Source organism: Balaenoptera physalus (assembly GCF_965194825.1).
Source record: "Balaenoptera physalus genome assembly, chromosome: 3".
NCBI lineage: Eukaryota > Metazoa > Chordata > Mammalia > Artiodactyla > Balaenopteridae > Balaenoptera > Balaenoptera physalus.
The window spans coordinates 9,938,888-9,963,470 of NC_138890.1; the positions used below are offsets into that span (position 1 = coordinate 9,938,888).

The following is a 24,583-nucleotide window of genomic DNA, read 5'->3' on the forward strand; positions in this document are numbered from 1 at the left end:
GGAAGCTCCGGTTCCCATGGTAACTGGGGGGGTCTCTCAGCTCAATGGCGGGGTTCCTCCCTCGGCAGGGACGGTCCCCGCGCGCTGGGGAAGCCCCCGCGCGCTCTATCGAGGGGCCACAAGTTTCAGGTCGGGCAGGAAGGGGTTAACGGCAGCCCCCTCCCGGGTTTCACCCGCGCCCAAAGTCCCCGGCGGGGTGGGGCTGTGCTCCGCGCTCCTCCACGCGCCTAACCCCCGCGGCCGCCCACGCACGCACGCACGCAGCTAGCCCATCCCCCCGCGCTCGCACGCACGATCGCGTCTGGCTCCACGCACGCAGCGACCCCCGTCGTGCCTCACGTCACGCACGACGCACGCGCCCCCGCAGCGCCGGGAGGGGCCGAGAGCGGCAGGACTCCGGGCGCTTGACGCCCCCCCAGCACATCACCGCCTCCTCACGCTGTCTTGTGTGACTTTGACACCCACCCCACACACAAGGTCACAAACTCTCAGATCCACAGTGTCACACGGACACAGGATACACCTGCCACACGTTGGCACAAACATTCACTAGTCCAGCCAGCCCCGCAGCGAACGTGGTCAGGGTCACACTGTCACACACCGTTTGTGGTAGGGCCATCTTCATACACAGATAGGTGGCATATACAGACACTCCGATAAAGCCACACCATCAAGACAAAGTAAGACACAGATAAAAAGTCTTGGACCTCAGGACTCCAGTTGTCACACAGCCACTCCTCTCACATGGAGATTGTAGAGGCACAGAGACACATGCTGGGGACGGACACACGACGGTCATGCTGTCACGCAGCATCACAAATAGGGCACATGAAGTAAAGTAGGGTCACAGACACAAACCCACAAGGCCACACACATGGACACCAGATTGTCTCAGGGACATGGACAAACCAAGGACAAACATGACAGGCTCATGCTATCACAGAAAAACACATGATGGAGAGAAAGTAGGACACGGTCACAGAAACACAACCTAAATCCATACTGAAGTACTGATTGTCATACATTCACTTCTCACACAAAGAATGACCTAGGGATATAGACACACAGCAAGGTCCCATAAAGAGAAGCATGTGCCCTAGTCCCTGACAGCACCCCCCCAAAACCACCAAATCACACACACATAGCCTGTTGGGTAAATTCCCAGGGCCCCAAGACACAGGTAGATGCAGACACATAGGCCTGTGCACACACAATCACAGACCCACCATCTCACACCTACATAGATGTGAACACACTTCACATGGACTCAGAGACACATATACAGACCCGGGGAGGGGGTCAGGATGGGAGTCCTGGTGGAATGTCAGTGTCTGGAGAGCAGAAAGCCTGCCAGAGCCCCTCATGGTATGGGGCATGGTGTCCACCCTGAGCTTGTGGTCAGCCCCGGGGGGGAGGGGCACCATCTCCAAATGCGTGAACCTAGGGTCTCCATCCCAGCTCTCATGACTGGGTCTCTGCCCAGATGTGAAGGCCGGAGGGGGCGGGCGGGGGTCCAGCTGTGGCCGCAGGGAGGGGTTGAGTCACCCGCTTCCCAGCAGTACAGCCCAGGCTGGGCCCAGCTGTTCCTGGAAACAGACAGGAGGGGGTGGGGTCCCCAAACCAGCTGGGGGCTGCTGGTCCAGACCCGCACCCTGTCCTTAATGGAGGCCTCCAGATCATTCCCCAAACTTTGGGGCTCTCTCCACCGAAACTGGGGGTTTGACTCCTTCCCCCAAATAAAGGATCCCTGCTTCAAAATGAGGGTTTGTGACCCCTCTCTTTGGATTGAAGGCACACTGATGCCCCCAAAAGTGGGGTTCCCTGCGTCACATAACAGGGATTGCTGCTCTTCCCTGCCAACGTAGGGAGCTCCCTTTCCCCCCAAACATGAGATTCCTTGCCGCCCCAAATGGAGGGTTGTGACTCCTCCCCCAAAGTGAGGGCACCCAGACCTTCCTTTAAATCTGGGGACTTTTGGGTCCCTGAACATCTATAACGCCTATAATATCATGGCAACGTTAGAACAATTCAAGTCCATGCTCCGGATATTTAGATTCCTCCTAAACATCAAGATCCCTGCGGGTTTTGCAAGTACTGGGGACCCCACTCCCAAATATTTGGCATAGTTCCATAGTTCCATATGGTTCCATAGAGCCATAGTTCCGGCTCACCTTCCACTTTTGCCTGGCGGCAGGGGGGTCCCGCTTCCCCTTACTGGCAGCACCCTCTCCTTAGTGGGTGCGGGATAAGGGAATCAGCGGCGGCTGTTCTCACGCCCGCCGCCGTAAGGCAGCCCTGTCCGGAAGCCGGCACTGCTGGCCCTTGTCCCCTTCCTCCCTACTCTCCCCACTCCACTCTGCTCCCAGGGGATGGAGGCTGAAAACAACTCGGGAAGGGGATGTGGGTGTGTAGACGAGCCTCCAAGGCCCCTGCGTGCGTGCAGTTGTGCGTCTGAGTGGGCTGTAACCTGGAGTCTGGTGCTAGAGTGATTGTGTTCCTGCGATGCTGCGGGGAGGGGGGGAGTGCGGGGGGGAGGGGGGAGCTGTAGTCATCCTGCTCAACACGCTCGGGGGCAGGGTCGCCGAAGCCACACTCTGGGTTGGAGGGAGCAGCTCCCCGCCTCTCAGACCTAGACCCACCCCCAAAGCAGAGTCCGCCCCTCTCTCTGGGTACAGCTAATAACCTCTAATTACTGCTCATTACCTCGCCCGCTCCGCGGGGGAGGGACTGCCGGGGGAACTCAGGCGTCAGAGGTCCGGTGCTTTACCCCTCCCTTAAAGCCGGATCCACCCAGAACCTCTGTTTCCTCGCCTGCGAACCGGGAGTTTAAAGAGCACTTGCCACCTAGAGTCGTGGAGATTTCAACCATCTGTATATTTAAATCGCTTAGCGCAGAGACTGCATTTTGTAGGCACCCCATAAATGGTGACTGCAATTTTATTGTTAACTAGTATTGTCAGCACTTTCCTTTAAGCCCCCTTCACTGCCCAGACGGGGTCTCAGAGTGGGCCCATCCTTTTCCCCGTAGGCCGCCTTCCTGGGGTCTGGGCGCCCCCGGTGGGCCGTGGCGACCAGGGCGGCCCCGTCCTGCGTTCTGAGGGAGGAGGGCCCCGGCGCGGGGCTCAGGGAAGGGAAAGGGCAGGGAAAGCTCAGTGGAGGACGGATCCAGGATAGGCAAATAAGTCTGTCCATTACCCAGGACATGGGTCTGACTGACCCATCCTGCCGTCGACTTAGGACCCGAATCCCCTTGTCTACCCCTGGGCAAGACTATCAAGTCACCTACACCGGGAAGAACCCTTTAGTGTTCCCCCTCCAAGTCCATAGAATATATTATGACCTGCCCCTCTCCCGCGCAAAGGCTCTGATCATAATGTGGCTAGACAGCAGAATTTCTTTCAGCCGAAGGGAAGGAACGCGAATGCGCCTGTACAACAGGGTGGGGCAGCTCCGCCTCTGATGAAGAGGAATGATGGTGAAGTCTCCGCTACCCCAAAAAGAGCTCGGGGAGGAGGGGAGGCGAAGCCACCCTTGGGATGCGCAAGGCTGGCCCAGACTGACCCCTAGCGGCAGGGCCAGCGCCCAAATGCTTCCCGTATCTAAGATGGCGGGTCTGAAGCCCTGAGCTGGTGCCGGGAGGAGATCACGTGTCCAGGGCGGGGCCTGCGCTTAGGGGGCGGGGCGGCGCTCTAGGCCGAGCGGGAGGTTGGGGCTGCGGGCGCTCGCTGGTGGCGGATCTGGACGCCGCTGCGGTGGCAGGGCTCCGCGGCCGGGGTCGAATCCAATCGGGAGCCATGAGCGTGGACAAGGCCGAGCTATGCGGGTCTCTGCTCACCTGGGTAGGTCGGGGGCGGGGCCAGGGACAGGTGTACGCCCTCTCTTCTCGCCCGGTAGCCCCGACCTTGGCTCTGTGCACCCTTCCGTTTTGGGGCAGGGAGGAGGAAGGGGTCGTCGGCCTGCCAGGCCGTTGCACTCTGGCCTGAGCACCTGACCCGTCAAGTGGCAGGTTTGCGTGTAAAGAGCAGGTGAGGCCACGCCCCTTCGTGGCTGGGTCATGTGGGGCGAGGGCACAGGTGAGCTGGCCTGGTCACGTGGTGCCTGTGAGGACCAAGTGACTCGTGGTCTGCCCTCGCCTGGTCGCGCGGGGTTTGTTGGGCAGAGGTATAATGAGGCCACGCCCCCTCCGGTCCGTCCAGGTGAGCAGAAGCCACTCCCCCACGGAGCTGGCTTGCTGGAGCAACAGGCCAGCCCCCACCCAGCATGTGAGGGTCCTGCTGACCGGAAAAGTCTGTAAAAGGGGTGTCGTTCCGTGGTCCCAGGCCCTGACAATGCCTTTTGCACTTTCCTCTCCCCCACCAGTTGCAGACGTTCCATGTACCGCCCCCCTGTACCAGCCCCCAGGAACTGAGCAGTGGCCTCGCAGTAGCCTATGTGCTGAACCAGATGTGAGTGGGGCTGAGGGGGAGGGTCCCAAAAGGGTCCCCCAGCAGCTCATCCACCTTCTCACCCCCAGAGACTCTTCCTGGTTCAACGAGGCATGGCTCCAGGGCATCTCAGACGACCCAGGTCCCAACCGGAGGTTGAAGGTGACAGGTGGACTCATGAATGGGGGACAGACTGGTGAAGAGTTGATCAGGGAAGAGTCAGTTAGACATGTCCTGGGTGATGGACAAACAGATCTGGACAGGAAGAGGGACAGATGTATGGTGACCAGCCAACTATGTATTTGTTCCTTCATTCTTCTATTAATCAGGCCTGGGTGTGCAGCAAGGAATAACACAGACAAAAACCTGCATACACAAGCATTAACATTGACTTCCAATGGCAATTAGTTCTATGAAGACAATAAAAGCTGGGCCATGAGAGAGAGCAACTGAGAGTGGGTGGGTGGTTACTCCAGATGGGCTGATCTCCATGTAAGATTTGGAGGAATGGTATTCCAGACACAGGGAGCAGCAAATGCAAAGGCCCTGAGTTGGAAATAAGCTTGGTGTGATCGAGGAATGGCAGGGGGGTCAGAACAGAAAGCAAGGGGGCAGGAATGGTAGATGAGATCATCAAGGGCCTGGCAGGCTGGAGCAGGGAAGATAGATTCTATTTTAAGTGCTGTGTAAAGTCAAGGAAGGATTTTAGTAGGGGAAAGACACAAACCTGGCTTGGGCTTTAAAAAGCTCCCTCTGGATGCTTGTAGAGAAATGGAGGGGTAGGCAGCAAGAGTGGAAGCTGGTGCAATAATTCAGGTGAGAGATGATGATGGCTAGGGTCCAAGTGTAGTGGGGCAGGTGGTGAGAAGTGACTGGATTCTGGGGACACGTGAACAAGATGGGCAGATGGGTAAGAAGGGCAGGCAGCCAGACAGGTCACTCCTAGGAGAGGGGACATACAGACAGAGAATGGGGCTAAACAGGATGAGATGACCAGGGATTGGGAGGCGAGACAGAGAAAAAAAGAATGGGCTAGACAGATTCAGGGTGGGGGCTGCCTGGCCCCTTCTGGGGGGATTTGGGACCCTGGACACAACTCCTTGCCCCTCCCCAGGTCAACAATCTGAAGACAATCTTACAGAGCCTGGTGGAGTACTCCCAGGATGTGAGTAACTGTAAAGGGATTTAGGGGATTGGGTTGGGAGGAGGGGGGATCTGTGAGCCCCTGATACCCCTTCCTCCTCCCATCCTCAGGTCCTGGGGCATCCCATTTTGGAGCAGCACCTTCCAGATGTGAGCCTCATTGGCGAGTTCTCAGACCCAGAAGAGCTTGGCAAGCTGCTTCAGCTGGTGCTGGGCTGTGCTATCAGTTGCGAGAAGAAGCAGGGTATGGGAGGTTAGGGGGTCCCTAGGGGAAGACCTTAGGAAACACTTCTTGCCCTTCCACCCCCCATCTCAGTCTCCCCCACCTTGACCCCCAGAGCACATCCAGAGAATCATGACGCTAGAGGAATCAGTTCAGCATGTGGTGATGGAAGCCATCCAGGAGGTAGGTGGGGATGCCCACTGTAGCGAGGAGCTTCAGGGGAGGGGACATCTCCAAGGCAGCTGGGCACAGGCTCTGCCCTGGTAAGCTCTGGGCTCTGTCTGGAACTCAGCTGGCCAGATTTCCCTGTCCCATGTGTCTGCCAGCGCCCCCCAGCTCTAAGTCACAACCTAGCACACTAAAAGGTCCAGGCCTCGGAACTCCCTGGCGGTCCAGTGGTTAGGACTCAGCGCTTTCACTGCTGTGGCCCGGGTTCAATTCCTGGTTGGAGAACTAGGATCCCACAAGCCGCGCAGTGTGGCCAGGTGGCCGGGGAGTGGGGAAGGACCAGGACTCCCTGCGTGCTGGACACATAGGGCAGCCTCTGGGCTGGGGTTATTGGGAAGGACTGGCTTTGGGGACAGGAGGATGGAGTAGTTCTTAGGCTGGATTGTAGAAGCCTTGGAGGCTGCCCTCAGAGGGCCCAGCTCATCTCAATGTCCTCCCACTGCACCCCCCTCCCTCCAGCTCATGACCAAAGACACCTCTGACTCCCTGTCACCGGAAACATATGGGAACTTTGATAGCCAGGTAAGGGGTGGGGACCTTGTTAAAGGTCCAACCCCATTACTGATTTTCAGGGCTACCTAAGGAGCAAGGGCTTGACCTTAAGCCTGTAAACCACTCCCATCCTCCAGGGTCCTATCCTCTTCCCTTGCCAGGTCCCCAGGGTTCCTGAATTGCCTTTTCTCCAGTCCCCTCAGGTCCCAGCCCTCTCTTCTTAGATCTTGAGGGTTTCTCAGCTCCCTCCTCTCTGTCCCTGAAGTTCCCATCCTCCGTTTCCCCATTTTCCTCCCCTGGATCCCTGAGTTTCTTGTCTCTCCCCACCCTCCCCCCTCCACTCCTCTCATCAGTCCCGCAGGTACTACTTCCTGAGTGAGGAGGCTGACGAGGGTGATGAGCTGCGGCAGCGCTGTCTGGACCTGGAGCGGCAGGTGGGGCCGAGGTGGGGGTCCACAGGTGCTCCCAGGGCAGGGCCGCCCGCATAGCCCCCCTCCCAGCTCCGGCTCGTCTGTATGCCCTGCCCACAGCTGGTACTCCTGTCAGAGGAGAAGCAGAGCCTGGTTCAGGAAAATGAGGTGCTGAGGGAGCGGGTGGGCCGGTCCGAGGGTGAGGGCGCCACCGGCCTCACCGCCAAGAAGCTGCTGCTGCTGCAGTCCCAGCTGGAGCAGCTGCAGGAAGAGAACTTCAGGTATGGTCAGTTGGGGACAGGGCCAGCAGGCCAGGGGACTGGGGCAGGCACAGTCCCTTCATGTGATGCTTCCCCCATCCCCCAGGCTGGAGAGCGGCAGGGAGGACGAGCGCGTGCGCTGTGCCGAGCTGGAGCGGGAGGTCGCTGAGCTGCAGCAGCGGAACCAGGAGCTGACCAGCCTGGCCCAGGAGGCACAGGCCCTGAAGGATGAGATGGATGAACTTCGGTGAGTGGCAGATCCCCACCACACACCCCCATTGCCAGAGTGCTCCTCTGATGCCATAGTACCTCTGTAACCCCCAAATTCCTAGTGGGCACCCACAATGCCCTGTTGCCTCCACAATACCATCCTGAACCCCACTGCACTATCCTGGAATCCACCATGTCCTCTGGACAACATCAAACTCCCTGGATCCATGGTGCCCCCCAGGACCCCACAGTGTCCTCCTGTTATCCCACATTGTATCCCACATAACTTATAGCAGGGGTCGCAAACCCCTGGGCTGCGGACTGGTTCCGGTCCGCGGCCTGTTAGGAACTGGGCCACACGGCAGGAGGTGAGCAGCGGGTGAGCGAGCGAAGCTTCATCTGCCGTTCCCCATCGCTCCCCACCACTCTCCATCACTTGCATTACTGCCTGAACTATCCCCCTACCCCCCGCCGGTCCGTGGAAATATTGTCTTCCATGAAATCGGTCCCTGGTGCCAGAAAGCTTGGGGACCGCTGCCTTATAGGATCCCTGTGACCCCAGCAAGCCTAGGGGTCATAATGCTCCCCAGACCCCACTGCACCATTCTGGGTCCCATCATGCCCCAGCATCCCATGGTGCCCTCCAGGACCCCATGATGCAATAACTTTGCCCCTGGTGACCCCTCTGTCCCCCCATCACATGACTGTACCTTCTTATGACTCCACAGCATTCCTGCAAGCACAGAGTGCTTGGTAGGCCCCCATAGCACCCACCCCTCAACCTCACTGTGCCTTCTGTTGCCTCAAAGGGCTCCCCTGTGACCCCCATGGCATCCCTGTAATGTTCAAGTGCCTAATGAGCCCCTACCATACCTTCAAGAGCCCCACAGTGCTCTGCCTCAAAGATCCCCCATGACCCCACCACGGCCCCTGCACCCACAATACCCTTGTTAGGCCCACAGCTACATCATGACCCCAAAGTGTCCATGGGGGCTCCTCAGACCCTCTGGGCCCCATCATTCCCCCTGTAACCCCACAGTCATTTTTGTGTCCCCCAGATTCTGATTTTGACCCTGGGCTAACCATTGATGTTTAGGGCTCCCTTTATGCTCCCTAATGATTCCCCCAACACCACCAGGCCCCGCTGACCCCTGACCCTCATGACCCATCACCTTGAACCCAAATGCCCCAAGGCTGACCTGACACCTTCCCCTGCCCTGAGGGTCTGGCATTCAGGCTGAACCCTTGACCTCAGACCCCCGCCTCCTCTTCTCACTTGCCCCCGCCCCCAGGCAGTCCTCAGAGCGCGCAGGGCAGCTGGAGGCCACGCTGAGCAGCTGCCGGCGCCGCCTGGGCGAGCTGCGGGAGCTGCGGCGGCAGGTGCGGCAGCTGGAGGAGCGCAACGCCGGCCACGCTGAGCGCACGCGGCAGCTGGAGGAAGAGCTGCGCCGGGCCGGCTCCCTGCGCGCCCAGCTAGAGGCGCAGCGGCGGCAGGTACGGGCGGGGGCCTGGACCTGGACTGGGGTGGGGGCTCCTCTTGGCCGGCCGCTGACTTTAGCTCACCCTCAGCGTGGTGCTAAGTTCTTCCACCCAGAGTCTGCTCCCATTTTTTATATAGAGGCCCTTTAGGCCAGCCAGCTCCTCCCTAGGCTTGTAAGCCCCACCCCTTCTCTTAAGCCTCCTCCTCCAAGTTCCCTCAGCTGGTCCCTCCGGCCCCGCCCTTTCACCTTGTACTCAGTCTCTGCCCCTCCTTCCCACCCTGCTGTCCTCTCCTCGCTCCTCTGTTTAGGTTCAGGAACTGCAGGGCCAGCGGCAGGAGGAGGCCATGAAGGCCGAGAAATGGCTATTTGAGTGCCGCAATCTGGAGGAAAAGTATGAGTTGGTGTCAAAGGAGAAGGAGGTGAGGCTGAGGTCCCTCCGCCCAAGCCCCACCCTGCAGAGCCCATTCCCTAGGACAGCAGTCCCCAACCTTTATAAGATTCTTTTTTTTAAGGGAACCTTATTTATTTATTTATTTTTGGCTGCTTTGGGTCTTCATTGCTGTGCGGGCTTTCTCTAGTTGCGGTGAGCGGGGGCTACTCTTCATTGCGGTGCGTGGGCTTCTCACTGAGGTGGCTTTTCTTGTTGCGGAGCATGGGCTCTAGGCGCATGGGCTTCAGTAGTTGTGGCACGTGGGCTCAGTAGTTGTGGCTCATGGGCTTAGTTGCTCCATAGCATGTGGGATCTTCCCGGACCAGGGCTCGAACCTGTGTCCCCTGGATTCTTAACCACTGCACCACCAGGGAAGCCCAGCGGTCCCCAACCTTTTTGGCACCAGGGACCGGTTTCGTGGAAGACATTTTTTCCACGGACTGGGGGTGGGGGGCGGTAATGCGAGCGATGGGGAGCTATAGGGAGTGGCAGACAAAACTTCGCTTTCTTGCCTATCGCTCACCTCCTGCTGTGCGGCCCGGTTCCTAACAGGCCGCGGACCGGTACCGGTCCGCGGCCCAGGGGTTGGGGACCCCTACCCTAGGAGACCGATCCAGCCTCAAGTGGCCTGTTGCATCCCGTCCCTCCAGCGGCTGCTGGCGGAGCGGGACTCCCTGCGGGAGGCCAATGAGGAGCTTCGCTGCGCCCAGATGCAGCCTCGCGGGCTGACCCAAGCCGGTGAGTTGGAGGCCCATCCCAGGGCCTGGGAGATGGCTGGCCTGGAGCCTTACCTGGCCTGGTGTGCTGTTAGGGCAGGCAGAAAAGGCAGTGTCCCAGGGCTTGTCTAGGTTGGGGACAGAGCTAGGCCACGCTGGAGGGAGGCTAGAGTGGAAAGAGGTGACATGGGCCGACAGAAAGCAGGGGCTGTCTATCGGGGCTCTGGGTGGGGCAAAGGCAAACCCAGGCCAAGGATCATGGCTCCCTGTCATGCCAGGGGTGGGGTTTGGGTCAAGTCAGGCTTTTGGCCGAAGTTGAGCCCCCAAAGATGCTTCTCGGAAAGAGGATCCTAGGGATGGGGACAGGCCCTGTGCAGCCACCTGAAGACTTTTCGTGCATTCTCCAGACCCCTCACTGGATCCCACCTCACCGGCTGTGGAAAACTTAGCAGCCGAGATCCTACCTGCGGAGCTCAGGTATCCTGGGGTCACTCAGAGCTCTGGCCCCACTGGGGCCTGCCAGTGCCCACCCTCAGCCCCGTCCCCAGTACAGGTATTTACCGCTAGCCAGGCCTGCTCAACTTGGTTCCCAAGTCCTAGCCGGGCTTCTAGGCCCACTCACTCCTAATTCTGCTCTTACCTGGCCAGGGCTCTAGCCCTATTGGTGGCTCACCTCTTCAGGATCCGTCCTCAGTGCACAAATTAGATCCAACCCATCTGTCTCCACTCCCCAGGCAAAAATCCTTTGCCCCAGCCCTGCCCACATCGGGTTCTGCCCCCAGGATACAGCCCTGTCCTCAGTATATTCCCTGCTAGGTTCACTGCCCTGTGCGCTGCCCGTAAGAACTCCCACCCCAGCTTTTCTCTTTTCAGTGTCTTACTTTCCTGCAGCCGCATATCAGTGTTCTAACCCTCTTCTGTAGCCCCGCCCTTCCCTGGTGCCACCCCTAGACCCAGCTCATGGCTCCTCCCACTTTGCCCCCCACCCCCACCGGCGCTCCGCCCACCCACGCCTAGGCGCTGTCCCCTGTACTCTAACCCTACCGCAGGGTCTGGCTGGGCTCTTCCCCCAGGGCTCTATCCCTCTCCTGGCCCCGTCTGCCCAGTTTCCCTGCTGGAGCCTTGGTAGGCCTGAGTGGTGACCCATCTCCAGCACTGCTCACTCCTTCCCGGTCCGCAGGGAGACGCTCCTGCAGCTTCAGCTGGAGAACAAGCGCCTGTGCCAGCAGGAGGCGGCCGACCGGGAACGGCAGGAGGAGCTGCAGCGCCACCTGGAGGAGGCCAACCGCGCGCGCCACGGCCTGGAGATGCAGCACCGGTGAGGACCCAACTGGCGGAGGGGGGCCTCTTACACGCTTGGAGGGGGGCTGAGGGCGGGCGCAGGCACTAAGTGGGCCCCCCTCCCCATGCAGGCTGAACCAGCAGCAGCTGTCGGAGCTGCGGGCCCAGGTGGAGGACCTGCAGAAGGCCCTGCAAGAGCAGGGGGGCAAGACTGAAGACGTGAGTGCCCACCTCCTCCCTGCCTGGCCCTCCTTTGTGCCCCCCAATAACCCTTCTCTCTCTCCCCCCTGCTGCCCGATGCCCCGTGAAGTCCATTGTAAGTACCTTGAGCCCAGGGTGGCACCCCCTACCCTCAGTCTGGGAAGAGGTTGGGACCTCTGGAGCCCTCACTCACCCAGTGCCTCTTCTCTCCTCCAGTCAACCCTGCTGAAGAGGAAGCTGGAGGAGCATCTGTGAGTCCCAGAGTGGGGCTACTCTTGGTGGGGGGAAAGGCTGGGACAAAGGTGTGTGGGGTGGAGCCGGTGTCGATGGGGAGTTGTTGATGAGGAAAGGGAGTCTGAAGGGTCAGCTCAAGTGCGGCCTTATAGACTAAGGGAAGGCGTATGGAATGTTTTGGGGGAACAATGGGGAGCCACAGAGGAAATTGCAACAAGGTTGTGTGACAAAGTAATAGTCACCTTTTACTTTTGCATTGTTAAAAAGGAAAGTTGTTTTTTTGTTTTTTTCATTTTTGGCCACACTGTGCGGCTTGTGGTATCTTAGTTCCCCTACCGGGGATTGAACCCGGGCCCACAGCAGTGAAAGCTGAAAGCTCTGAGTCCTAACCCCTGGACTGCCAGGGAATTCCCAAGAAAGGAACTATTAAAAAAAAAAAGAAAGAAACTATTTTAAATAGCTATCACGTTTATAGTTTAAAAACCAAAATGTATACCGAGCTATACAGAAATAAAGGGTATACCTCTCAGTCCTCCCTCATTGACTCAGTTTCCGCCCCATTCCACCCCCATTTCTATTAGTTTATTATGGAAATCCTTCCAGAATTTTTAAAGCAGATCCAAATGAGTATGAATATAGATTTTTACTATCATTCCTCATTTACACAAAAAGTAGTGTAATATGTGCACTTTGCTTTCCCTACTTAACAAGTTAACTGGAGAAATTTCTCCATAGGAATAAATAAAAGGAGTCCTTCTTATTTTTTTTTCAAATATAGCAGCCTTTGTCAACTGGGGTTCCATAGGGAAACTAGGCCTTACAGAAAATTATTTTCGTGACTATTTTCTCAGTTCTGCCAAGGATGCAATGAAGCTAATGCCGTCCCAGAACACAGAAAGTTATTTCCTTACAGAGGATGGATACCTGGAGGCATTAGGGCTTAATTCTCCTGTAGAATTCTGGTCCAGAAGGCCTGGCCTATAACATTTTTTGTAATACCATAATGTGTTTAACTCATTCTTTCTAGGTATTTGCAATTTCAAGCAATGTAACAAAGTAAACCTTATATATGCATCATTTTGCTTGTGTGCAAATATACACAAAAATGGAATGGGTGGCTCCCAGGGTACATGCCTTTGTAATTTTAGTAGACATAGCCAGAGGTTCACTATTAGATGTTACACCATGTTCCATGTCCAACACATGATAATAGTCTCACCTACAGGAATCTTTGGGGTTTTGCCACAGGTGGCAGAACTGTAAAGTATTAGCTTGCATTTCCTTTCCTTTTTTAAAAACTTTAAAAATTTTTAATTTATTTTTGGCTGCGTTGAGTCTTCGTTGTTGCACGCGGGCTTCCTCTAGTTGCAGCGAGTGGGGGCTACTCTTTGTTGCAGTGCGTGGACTTCTCATTGCGGTGGCTTCTCTTGTTGTGGAGTACAGGCTCAGTAGTTGTGGCTCGTGGGCTCTAGAGCGCAGGCTCAGTAGTTGTGGCACATGGTCTTAGTTGCTCTGCAGCATGTGGGATCTTCCCGGACCAGGGCTCGAACCTGTGTCCCCTGCATTGGCAGGCGGATTCTTAACCACTGTGCCACCAGGGAAGTCCCACATTTCCTTTCGTTTTATAAGAGATTTGCATTCCAGAAAGATGCCTGGCTGCTGGGTAGAGAATGGACCTGAGGGGTTGAGAGTAGAGGGGGCTGGAAAGGGATGATGGTGCCTGGACCAGCGTGTGGGCTGTGGCATGGGGAGAAGTGGACAGATGGGAGGGCTGGTCCAGGGGCCACCTGATGAGGGGTGTGGAGGGTTGGGACTCTGATGGCTGAGGAGATGGTGGGGCCAGCGCACATAGCCCCCAGGCTTGGGGTCAGGCTGAGAGGTCTGCAGGGACACTTCTGGCTGGCTGGGAAGGTTGTGGCCACCACTAGGAGAGGAGAAATGGGCCCAGAGCTCAGCCTGCTGCTGCCGGTCCCCTGCCCGCAGGCAGAAGCTGCATGAGGCAGATCTGGAGCTGCAGCGGAAGCGCGAGTACATCGAGGAGCTAGAGCCCCCTGCCGATAGCAGCAGTGAGTGGGACTGGGTGGCCGGCTGGGTGCAGGGAGCCCCAAGCTTGGCACAGAGCTGACGGGCCACCTTGTTCCCCCAGCAGCCCGGCGTATCGAGGAGCTGCAGCACAACCTGCAGAAGAAGGACGCGGACTTGCGGGCCATGGAGGAGCGGTACCGCCGCTACGTGGACAAGGCGCGCACGGTGAGGACGGACGCTGGGTGTCCTACACGCCTCCTGCCGAGGCTGCTGCCTCCCATTGGTTCATGCCTCCTGCCCCCACACCTGTCATACCTAATCATGTCACAGACTTTTACACCACGGCCTGTGAGGCCAAGGTCACCCTGGCTGTGTCTTCCCCAACCCCTAGGTCATACAGACCCTGGAACCCAAGCAGCGGCCACCTGGGGGGGCTCTTCCGGACCTCCACACCCTGAGGACACAGCTCCGGGAGCGGGACGTCCGCATCCGGCACCTGGAGGTGGGTGTCCGTATCCCTTCTCACTGTCCCCAGCATATCCAGGTCCTTGACTATTGCCTCCTTAGCAGATGGACTTTGAGAAGAGTCGAAGTCAGCGGGAGCAGGAAGAAAAGCTGCTCATCAGTGCCTGGTATAATATGGTGAGTGCACTGTTGCCATGGCTGAAGTATTGGGTGGGGGTGAGGGTCCTGTGGGCTCACGTGACCCCAACTATGCCCCTCCCTCCAGGGCATGGCTCTGCAGCAGCGAGCCGGGGAAGAGCGGGCACCTGCCCATGCCCAGTCATTCCTGGCACAGCAGCGGCTGGCCACCAACGCTCGCCGCGGACCCCTGGGACGCCTAGCACCCCTGAACATGCGCCCCAGTGACAAGCACTGATGGATCTCAGGATCCTGCCACCTGCCCAGCCAATCAGGGCTTAATCCACCCTGGATTCCCCTGACTCACATGGGGCCCAGCATTATGCCTCAGCCAGTTGCTTGAGAGCCTTGAAGTCACAATCTCTGCCCTTTTCTCTCCCAGGTGGGACGAGAGTGCAGGATGAGGCGGGAGGCAGGAATGGGCCTATTCTTTTTAGCAATGTGATTCTTATTCTTGATTTTAGTGAGCTGCCAGGGGAGAGAGTGATTTTATATTTGAGAAGAAAGATAATAAAGACTTTCAATCTGACTTGGCTGGACTCTGGGCACTGAGGGGAGGGAGAGAAGGTAGGCCAGGGGCTCAGGTCACTGCTTTTAAGAAAATCCTAGCTTGTGTTCTTACTAAAGTGTGAGTGACCGATAGCACCCAGTAGGAAGTTTGAATCATGTTTGTATCTGTGTAACTGTATGTGTGTGTGGTGGGTTTTGAAGAAGCTTCAGACAAAAATCCCTACCTCAGGAAGCTGTCAATTCCAATGGAGACAGATAATAAACAAAATAGATAAAATATTTGATGTGAGAAGTGCTACAGAGAAAAATAAAGCAGACAAAAGTCATGGGGATGCAGGAAGTGGATTTGGGAGGTGGTGATTTTTAATAAAAGGCCAGGAAAGGAGGCCTCACCAAGGAAGTGACATAATTTAAGCAGAGACCTGCAGGAGGTGAGGGAGGGACCATGTAGGTATCTGGGGAAGAGTGATCCAGGCAGAGGGAATAGCACGTGTAAAGGCCCTGGGACGAGACCTTGCTCGGTGGGTTAGAGGAACAGTGAGGAGGCCAGTGTGGCTGGAGTGGAGTGAGTGAGGGGAAGAGTGGAGAGAGTCAAGACCAGGGAGACTGTCCAGGGCCTTGTGGGGTATGTGGAGTACTTTAGCTTTCATTCTAAGTGAAGTGGGAGCCACAGAGCGTTCTAAGCAAAGGAGCGACATGACCTGATTCAAGTTTTCACAGGCTCCCTTTGGCTCCTGTGGGAGGAACAGACTGCGGGGGTGTTAGGGCCAGAGCTGAGAGACCAGGTCACTAGTCCAGGTGGGTGGTTGAGTGATAGTGAGGGCTCTGGCCAGGGTGTGGACCCTGGAGGAATGGGAAATGGTTGGATTCTGGATACAGTTTGAAGACTAAGCTGATGGGATTTGCTACTGGGTTGATAAGGAGAGGGGATGAAAGAAAGAGAGGAGTTGAAGGTGACTCCCAGGTTTTGACCTCATCATCTGGAAGGACAAAGCTGACAGAGGTTGGGACAGGTGGGGAGCCGATAGGGAGCTGGTTTGGGGGGCATGTTATGTTCGAGGTGTCCGTGAGATCCCCACATGCAGATGTCAAGCAGGAAGTTGGCTCTCTGGGTCTAGAGTCAGGGGAGGGATCCTGGCTGGACGTCTAAATTCAGGAGTCATCTACATAGGATTGATGTAAGACCTAGAGCACTGAAGGGGTATCTGAGAGTGCAGGGGCTTGAGGCAGAGGGCTCACTTGCAGAAGCATAAATCAAGGCTGGCAGGGGAATTCCCTGGAGGTCTCATGGTTAGGACTCTGTGCTTTCACTGCCTTGGGCCCGGGTTCGATCCCTGGTCGGGGAGCTAGGATTCCGCAAGCCGCGCGGCCAAAAAAAAAAAAAAAGAAGGAAGAAAAGAAAAAGAAAAACGCTGGCAGGAGAAAGCTATGGTCCTTGGACTGTGGGTCCTACATTGATGAATGAGTAAAGCCCTGGGCACTAATGGGGCCATTTCAGAGAGAATTTGGGAAGAAGTGGGCAGGGCATCATCAAATAATCTGGAGGATTCCTTAAAGCTTACTTAGCATAATGCCTGGCAGGAGCTGAGTTAAAAAAAAAAAAAAAAAACACTAAAAGTTTATTGAGCACCTATTATGTACTAAACAGTTTAAAGCCACATTTCATTTCACCCTCACAGCTCATTGAGGTGGGCACTCATATGTCTATTTTGAGGAAAGAAGAAAGGCAGGGCACACTGATAAAAACTCTCACGCAGTGGCGGGTAGGAAGTAGAGCTGGTGGTAAGGACCGGCAGTTCAAAGATGCTGGAAGAATACCCTGCCCTCAGTGCAGTGCCTGGCCCACAGGAGGCGCTCCAAGCCTCTGTGCCAAACGTAAAGGCGGGATGCAGGCAGGTAAGAAGCGGGCAGGCAGAGTCCACAGGCAGCTTATAAAGCCCAAACCACTGCTTGCGGGCGGTGTTGGGGCATTTTCCCTGTCCTTGGGGATCCAGGGTCCAAGGGTCTCAGGTTAGACTCTCCTCCTCCTCGCCAATGGGGCTGGGCAGCCAGGGTGGAGCCGGCCCCCGGGGCCCGGGCATTGGCACAACGGTGAAGGGCTCGGCGGGTGGTCCGGGGGCTGGCGGCTCGTGGCCGGCGTGGGGCTCAGACTCCGGCTCCGGCAGGCCTAAGTCTAGCAGCGGGTCACCGCAACTGCACTCTGGGGCCGCGCCATCAGGGGCGCCCGCGCATGCGCAGCTGGCGGCTGTGGATTCCTCCGACACGCAGCTGTTCTTGCGGCGCAGTAAAGACAGGCGCCGGCCCAGCAGGCCTCCAGCGGCCATGCCCGCGCCCACCGGCAGGAGGCGCTGCAGGAAGTCGCCGTGTGCATCGCTCAGCGGCGCATCCACGCCGTCCTGCCGCTGGAACTGCATGTCCTCCTTGGCCAGCCTGCGGAAGAGACAATGGGTCAGCGCTGCGGCCTCTCCCTTCTTCATCAATAGAGTTGGGACCGAGGAACGCTGCTTTTCCACCCCATTGTCCCACTTATCCCAAAAGACCTTGGCTTCTCACCCGAGAGCCTGGCCTTATCCTCTGGCTCTGGCTATGCTCAAACTTAGGCCTCAAAAGGCTAAGTTGGGGCCCTGCCGCCTGTCCTTTTATATCTCTTCTGGCCCGTCCAGTCCTCATAGACTGTAGCCCTTAGCTCTGCCCCCAGTTAGTGGCCGGGTCCCAGACCTTGACCCGGATCCCTGACCCCTGCCCCGTCCTAGTCCTCATGACTTTAGCTCTTAGCCCCGAATCTCCAGGGTGTAGCCTTTAGCCCCGACCTGGTCACCCACAGCCCCTTCAATCAGATACACCCCGCAGTCATGAGCCCCGCCCCCAAGTGGCCCCGCCCATCCCCACTGGCTCACGTGATGTCGAAGGTGGAGCCCTGGAAGGAGGGCTGCTGCAACAGGAAGGCGGTGGCCGCGGTGTAGGGAGCGCGAGCCTCAGCTGCGTCCCAGTACAGGTCTTTCTCCAGCATGGCCAGGTCGTCGTACATCTCGTCCACGGCCAGCATTGACACCTGCGGGCGAGGATACGCGGGGAAGAGTGGGGCATGGAAAAGCGCCGGCACCGCAGGGTGGACCCCTGTGGATGGGTAGGAGTGTGGTGACCAAAGAGAGAAGGATGGATCAGGGGCGATGTCTGAGCGAGTCTTAGCAGGGGTGGGGCCAGGGCCGCTTTGGGAGCCCAGGGATGGTCTTAATCGAGAGAGTCTCACTTGGAAGTTGCGGTCGATCAGAAAGTTGGTCTCAAAGTCATCGTCGTCCTCTCCGAAGGGGTTGATGAGCTGCTCAGCTACCTGAGTGGGGAAGAGGAGAGGTAGGCGGAGAACTGAAAACCCCTGCCCGCTCCAACCCTGGAGTCCTGGCCTCGGGGCCCCACCCACCTTGAGCCAGCCCGCGTAGAAGAAGAACTGCAGCAGGGTGAAGATGGGCACGCACAGGTCCAGGTCGTGGTCTTTGTAGCCCTGCGCCGGGTCCAGGAACTGGCGACCGATGAGGCAGGCCAGGAAGTAGCTGTACACAGCGATGGTCACCACCTGGGGGAGGGGCAGGACGGGGTGCCAATTCAGGGTTCTCTGGGCCTTGGGGGGTCATGGAGAGACCAGAGCTAGGATCGCGAGTCACTGTGATGGGGTCTTAGCTGGCCCTCAGTTTCTCCTTGAGACCAACGCTCCAGGGCCTCTGACGCGGGATATAAAGAGGCACGGCGGGGTTACCTGGGTGTAGACAAGGGGTACGCTAATCCAGTCGTAGTGAAAGAGCATCCCACACTTGCCCCGAAACACAGTCAGCTCCTGGAGGCAGATACAGGTCATGAGGGGGCCTGAATAGTGAGCTCACACATGGGGATTAAGTGGGTGGGGGGGTGTAACTGGGATGGAGGTGAGTGGTCACCTGGTGGGAGGTGGGCGTGTGCTTCTAGGGACTTTAGGGAGAGTGTTTAGTGGTGAGTGTACACCTAGGGGCACTATGCACCTAGGAGCCACCCCATAGAGATAAGTGTACACCTGGGGACTGCTAGATAAGGGTGGTTGGAATCCGCCTTGTGGGAGGCGCGTGGCAGGCACACAACCTCAGGGTGCGTGGGGTACAATTTCCCTGGCATTTTATATGAGTGACCACCTGGAGAGCCCACCTCCAGCAGCAGCTTAAGGGCGCCGTTGTCGCGGATGCGGCCCTCGCGCCGAGCCTGCGCCGCCAGGTTGGAGAACCAGACGCAAGGCACCCAGTACTTGTTGTAGGATGAGTTCAGGTTCTCGAACTTCTTGCGCTCCTCGCGGGTCATAAACCCTGGAGGGGCGAGGTCGGGGTTTATTTGCACCACCCTCAGTCTTTGCGCCCCCCCGCCCCCCCGCGTTCCTTTTGGCCGGAGCCTCACCTGCTTCCACCACATGGTCTATGGTGGGGAAGCGCTTGAAGACAGCGGTGCTGACAGAGCGCAGGATAAGCACAGCAGAGAGCCCTGCATAGCGCATGAGCGTGCGTCGGTAGAGGCGGCCGCGCTCGTCGCGCCCGTGCACTGTGCCGACCACCACGCACATGAGCGCGTCGGGCAGGGGCATGCATAGGTACTGGTTCCACCAGCGGTGCACCACCAGCGTTACGTAGAAGCCTGCGGGAGAGCCGGGAATGGGAGACTCAGTTGGGACACTAGGGCCAGGGGTTTGGGGTCCCAGGTCATGGGAAGAAGAGTGACATAGGGTCTTCATCAGGAACATGCGGTAGGCTGGATACCCAGATCATGTGGGGCCACCTGAGCTGGGAACCTGGAGATTCAGCCCTGAGGTCAGAGAGGTTGGTGCAGGCTGGATCACCCTGGCTACTTGGATGTCACCTGGGATGGGAGATTGGGATCTCGGTATAGAGGTGGAGACAGAGGTCCCACAGGCAGGTTGTCACCAAAGCCACAGGGAGCCCCGGAGCCAGGGATGTGTGAAGGGGTTGGGCACGGTGTCTAAGTCAGGGAACCTGGGGCAGGCTGGTCACCCCATCCTTGTGGGCCCAGAATGGTGGGAGGAAGGCTGAGGTCAAGTGAAGTCACTGAGGACAGGGGGCTGGGACTTGTCAGAGAGATGCCCCTCAGGCTGGACTTGAGAGGATGGAGTCATGTGGGGTCCTTGGAGGGGGGTCCCTGGGGCTCAGTACATGTGAGGGGAGGCACTAGTAATCCCATGCAGACACAGATGGGAGTCCCTGAGTTGACCAGGGATAAGCCTATGCATGACACGGAGTTCTCATTGGGGGCACCTCAGGGGACCCTCTGACCAGGTGACATACAAGGTCTCAGGAATTGGGGCCATACTTGGCCTAAAGGACGCAGAAATGGGGATTTGTGGGGGGTGGCTTTGATGGGGGGGCGTCTCAGAAAGGCAGGAATGGCAATGGGTTTCTCGGGATGAAGGGAATGGGGAACTCAGGAGCGCGAACGCACCGAGGACAAAAGAGACCGGGATGAGACTGGCGTACTGGTCGCAGTAAAGAACGAGCTTCTCAAAGTAGCGCTTCTGCTCTTCGGTCAGCACGAAGCTGCGAGGGAGGGGGCGCGGGATCACGGGCGAGCCCCGGTCTCCAGTTGCAGGTCTCTCTTCCCGCACCTCCTCCGGGGCCGGCCCGGAGCCCCTCCCCAAACGCCCCCACTCCGGCCGGCCCTCCCCCATCTCCCGGGGCCGCCTCACCGATAGGCGGCACTCAGCGCCATGTAGAGCCCAAGGAAACACAGCAGCTCGCGCCACAGAAGTTTGTAGATGCTCCCGCGCCACAGCAGCAGCAGCTTCGAGAAGCCGCCGAAGCGCGCGTTCGCCACGCAAGCTGTGTACGTGACGGTCATCGCGGCGTCCGGGCCGGTCGAGCCCAAGGAGAGGGGGCTGGACCGGACCCGGGATTGGGGGCCGAGGAATGGGGGGCCGGGCCGGGCTGGAAGGCTGCGGGCGAGGGTGGAAAGGTGTGGGGACGACTCAGCTCCGCGTCACTTTCCACGCCCGGCCACCTCCCCGGTACCGGCTCTGGCTCAGCTTCCCGTCTCCTCCCACCTGCTCAGTCCTGCCCTAGCCCCCAGCCCTCCTCCCCAAGGCCCCTCTGGCAGGCCACTCCCTTCCTTGGACTCCAGGTCCCAGCGTCCTGCGTCGACCTCCCCAGGCCCTCTCCGTTCATCCCCCACCCCCAAGGCCCTTGGTCCACCGAGTTAACCCGAGCTGCCCTCTCTGATCCCATACCCCTTACCTGGACGCCATCTACAGCCACCCCCCCGCTCCCCGAGTCCCTAGCGCCTCAGTTTCTATGTTCCCGGGGCTCCAACTGACTTCCCTCCCTCAAGTCCCACTTCTGCTTTCCCTCCCCCTACTCCCCTAACCCAGTCTCGGCCCATTCTCTCCCCGGCACTTCCTTTTGAAGCCCTCCAAAGCCGGGTCCCCAAGCTTCCAGGCCCCAGGTCCTCTCCCATAGCCCCTCGGCCTCAGGCTGGCTCCTTCTCCTGCACAGCTGCCCCAGCCTATCTCCCTCCCACTTAATCGACCTGGCTCTGCCCCCTCCCTCTTCTGGATCCACCTAGACCTTTCCTCTGTCCATCCCCCTCTAGCCTTCTGAGCCCTCCACACACATCCTGCCCTGAGGACTCAGATGGATTCTTGCCTGCAGACCGACTCGTCCTCAAGGTTCCCTATTCCCCCAGGCCTGGGTCCTTCTCACCTGGTGGCTGGTTCAGGGACACTCAGGGACGGGGAAAGGATGGGCTTCAGGGTTGGGTGGGGCTGAAGCCAGATTCTGTGAGGGAGGGGGCTGGGGAGTGGGCGTGGGTGGCCCCTCCCTGGCCCTCCCCCCTCAGTTGCAGCCTCAGAACTTTGAAGTCTCATCAGTTTGTTACCTGGGGCAGGGGGTGGGGAATTCACCTTGTCCTTCTTAGCTCCTCCCTGTCCCGTCTCCCAGTTAGTCACTGGCAGATCCAAGAAATCTTGGACCTAGACCTGGGGGAGGGGGCAGGAACCCTGTCTTTACCAGACCCAGACATATACACACACTGCTCAGTGAGTCTGGGTCGCTCCACACTCACCTGTAATCACACACAAAGATGCACCTAGAAACACACACCATAGACCCAGACACAAATACAGCTTTCCTCAACACAGCCTCCCGTGACCACGGTGACCCAGAAAGTACACACTGTCACAAAGACTTCCAGAGTCACCAAAGAGACAACACTTAGCCCCCCCACCCCCATACGCAGATATAAAGCAGATGGACCCTAACCCACCAGGCTCTCAGCTCTCAGGCACCCACATAGTGCTTCAAACAGCCACCCAGGAACACAGGGGCAGGGACCCAGGCACCCTGAATTCCTTCATGATCATACTATGTAATAAAGACACATGCAAGGTCACACAACCAGCCAAGTGCAGACCCCAGCCCGACTCCTGAATGCCTTCACACGTGAGCCATCACACAGAGGGAGGTAGCAGACATTTATTCCTGATCTCCCCTGCACAAAAACGCACCATGGCCACACGCCAGATGCAGGAGCACCTGCCCTCAGCACAGCAGCACACAGTCCTGGGGTCAGAGCTGGGTCCTAGGGAGTCCCTTCAGTATGCCAATGTAGCAAACACACACTCATACAACATCGACCCCTCCCAACAGTCCCACAGACCCAGAGGGTCACATCCAGATGGAGTCAGGCCATAACCCCTTATGAAACTTACCTGCATTTATTTGTACATCAATACGTAAGACACACCTTCCCCAACACCCCCTCACTGCGGGCGGCGACGGGCAGGCACACACACACCCTGGGTCTCAGACACTTTGGACATTGCCATGAACACACAAGCTTAGGGACACAAAACCTTGTCCCCACATTTGGCATGGATACAGGACAGGTGTTCTCCCTTCACAGACACACCTACAAAGGGGGCACTCTAGCCTGGCACAAACAGCCCTCCATCCTCACCTTTGAATGCATAGCCCAGTGTGGGAGGGGCAGATGCTCAGGGTTCCGGCTCCAAGAGGGGCGCCCTGGGGTGCCCCTGAGCCTCTCAAGTCCACCCCAGCACCAGGAGTGCACATGGCTCCGCTCGACCCTGCCCCCGAAGGTCCGGCCAGCCAGGACGCTGTGTTCCTAACCTGGTAGGTGTCTGCCCAGCCCGGGGTAATTAGGAACCAGCCCGGACTGGCTGTCCTCGGACCCGTGTCTCTGCCATCCAGCTGCTGGACAGCACATAAAAGAGGATGAAGGGTGATTCTGCTAGCTATGGGAACTGGGGAGCAGACAGGCTTCAGGCTGATGGGCTCCATACCTGACCAGAGGCCCCTATTCCCTTGGATGTATCCTCACATACTGCAGCCAGCCCTCCCCTCCACAGCCCCCATCGACCCCCGTGCTCATCTCCCCTCCCCCAGCTCACTGTCCCCACACACTTCTGACTGCTGGACCCCTGCTGGGGCAGAGGCGGGTTGCCCAGGCTAGTTCACGTGCTTACTAATTGTTACAGTGAATAGTAACAAATAGTCCTTGGCAGGTACATGCCTGGGGCCATTGTAAAGTCGTTATCTATTTCATTTCATTGCATCCTCACAAGCAGGAAATGTGAAGTTTGTGCTCTTATTCCCGCTATCAAGGTAGAGAAGCTGAGGCTCAGAGGACGCACAGCCTGTTCATGGCACAGCTGGGATCTGAACCCAGGCAGTTTGGTTCGGAGCCTGGGGTCCTGCCATGGGCTGCACTGCCATGTTCGTTTACAAGCACCTCCTCAATGTGGACGTGCCCACACGGGCTTGTGTACACCTGACTGAATTGGGGGGACACGTCTAGGCTCGTGGTTGCATTCCCCTCATACACACCCTGGGTGTGCTCTGTGAACACCACTTCCTGACTCATGCGTGTCCTCAGTCACCCCCTTTCTCCCTCCACCTCCATCCAGCTCCAGCTTGGAACTTGCAAACGCCCAAGGTCATGCCAGTCCTGGGTCTTGGGGATGACAGCGACTGTCCAGGCAGTGGCAGAGGGAGGAGCGAAGGAGAGAAGGGAGGCTGCTTTATGCCTTTTAGGCTGGTTTGCTAACCCTTCCAGGGTCAGGTGAATTTGTGCCATGGTCCTATGAATGGCCACACTTCTGTCTCCATTTTAGGAATACGGGGACTGAAACTCAAACTGCAGGAAACAGGCGGCAGGCCACTCAGTGAGACTGCTCTGGGGGCAGGACAAGACTTCAGGGCCCGTCCAGCCTGAGTCCTTTGTCATCCTGCCCCTTAATCAGCCCCCCTGTTGCAGCCCTGTGCTGGGAGGGGCTGATGCCATTCCATGTAACAGGAATTGGGGGGTGGGGGTGGAGACTGTTAATCCGCAGTCTGGCAGGCCCAGCCTCTGCCCAGGGTGCCCACTAATTCCCAAACCAAACAGCAGGCAGTGCTGGGCCCGCTGCCAACCTAATCCGCTCCCCACCAGCCTGGGGCTGGCCAAGGGGCCTCCCAGTTCCCACGCTCTGAGCCTTGAAGGAAGTGGGCAGATGCCCCTTTCTTCTACTCCAGGCTTTACAGCCCCAGAGGACACCCTTACCCATATAGAGCTAGAAAAAGGCACCCCTTTACAGAAGAACCCTCCTTCCAAAATTACCACAATAAACACACATCTCTATTCGGTCTCTGTTGTG

At 57.8% G+C, this 24,583-nt stretch overlaps 2 protein-coding genes across 19 annotated transcripts; one reads left to right on the top strand and one right to left on the bottom strand.

Moving 5' to 3' along the window:
* HOOK2 (hook microtubule tethering protein 2) lies at positions 1–14,929 on the top strand. 16 transcript variants are annotated; one of them, XM_082457479.1, is made up of 22 exons: positions 1–19; positions 4,360–4,445; positions 4,514–4,586; positions 5,539–5,589; positions 5,679–5,811; positions 5,906–5,973; positions 6,478–6,540; positions 6,864–6,944; positions 7,011–7,201; positions 7,287–7,427; positions 8,683–8,884; positions 9,180–9,290; positions 9,952–10,039; positions 10,425–10,494; positions 11,198–11,335; positions 11,430–11,517; positions 11,716–11,750; positions 13,717–13,799; positions 13,880–13,983; positions 14,150–14,260; positions 14,326–14,400; positions 14,489–14,929. In XM_082457479.1, exons 1-22 carry the CDS (start codon positions 17–19, stop codon positions 14,636–14,638), a joined length of 2,145 nt encoding a protein of 714 aa, XP_082313605.1. In that variant the 5' UTR covers positions 1–16; the 3' UTR covers positions 14,639–14,929. The 16 variants fall into 16 exon arrangements, with proteins under 16 accessions (XP_082313605.1, XP_082313600.1, XP_082313590.1 ...); XM_082457474.1 differs by lacking the exon at positions 1–19 and adding an exon at positions 3,660–3,839 and having other exon boundaries at positions 13,883–13,983; XM_082457472.1 differs by lacking the exon at positions 1–19 and adding an exon at positions 3,661–3,839.
* Positions 14,930–15,046: 117 nt separating this feature from the next.
* BEST2 (bestrophin 2) lies at positions 15,047–24,573 on the bottom strand. 3 transcript variants are annotated; one of them, XM_082457495.1, is made up of 10 exons: positions 21,630–24,573; positions 20,621–20,866; positions 20,377–20,471; positions 19,324–19,557; positions 19,081–19,235; positions 18,662–18,739; positions 18,329–18,481; positions 18,161–18,241; positions 17,808–17,962; positions 15,047–17,340 (listed from the first exon to the last, which is right to left on the bottom strand). In XM_082457495.1, exons 1-10 carry the CDS (start codon positions 21,791–21,793, stop codon positions 16,917–16,919), a joined length of 1,785 nt encoding a protein of 594 aa, XP_082313621.1. In that variant the 5' UTR covers positions 21,794–24,573; the 3' UTR covers positions 15,047–16,916. The 3 variants fall into 3 exon arrangements, with proteins under 3 accessions (XP_082313621.1, XP_082313619.1, XP_082313620.1); XM_082457493.1 differs by having other exon boundaries at positions 17,808–18,241; XM_082457494.1 differs by lacking the exon at positions 18,662–18,739 and having other exon boundaries at positions 17,808–18,241.
* Between the last annotated feature and the right edge of the window lie 10 nt (positions 24,574–24,583).

Excerpts from the sequence above, each read along its gene's own strand:
- HOOK2 (XM_082457464.1), top strand. The coding sequence starts at position 3,795 with ATGAGCGTGGACAAGGCCGAGCTATGCGGGTCTCTGCTCACCTGG. Across the intron at positions 8,885-9,179 it reads TAGAGGCGCAGCGGCGGCAG|GTTCAGGAACTGCAGGGCCA; the intron begins GTACGGGCGGGG and ends TCCTCTGTTTAG. Across the intron at positions 11,751-13,716 it reads AGGAAGCTGGAGGAGCATCT|GCAGAAGCTGCATGAGGCAG; the intron begins GTGAGTCCCAGA and ends CCCTGCCCGCAG.
- BEST2 (XM_082457493.1), bottom strand. The coding sequence starts at position 21,793 with ATGAGACTTCAAAGTTCTGAGGCTGCAACTGAGGGGGGAGGGCCAGGG. Across the intron at positions 20,472-20,620 it reads GCGCTGAGTGCCGCCTATCG|CTTCGTGCTGACCGAAGAGC; the intron begins GTGAGGCGGCCC and ends CCTCCCTCGCAG. Across the intron at positions 17,341-17,807 it reads GGCTCCACCTTCGACATCAC|GCTGGCCAAGGAGGACATGC; the intron begins GTGAGCCAGTGG and ends TCTCTTCCGCAG.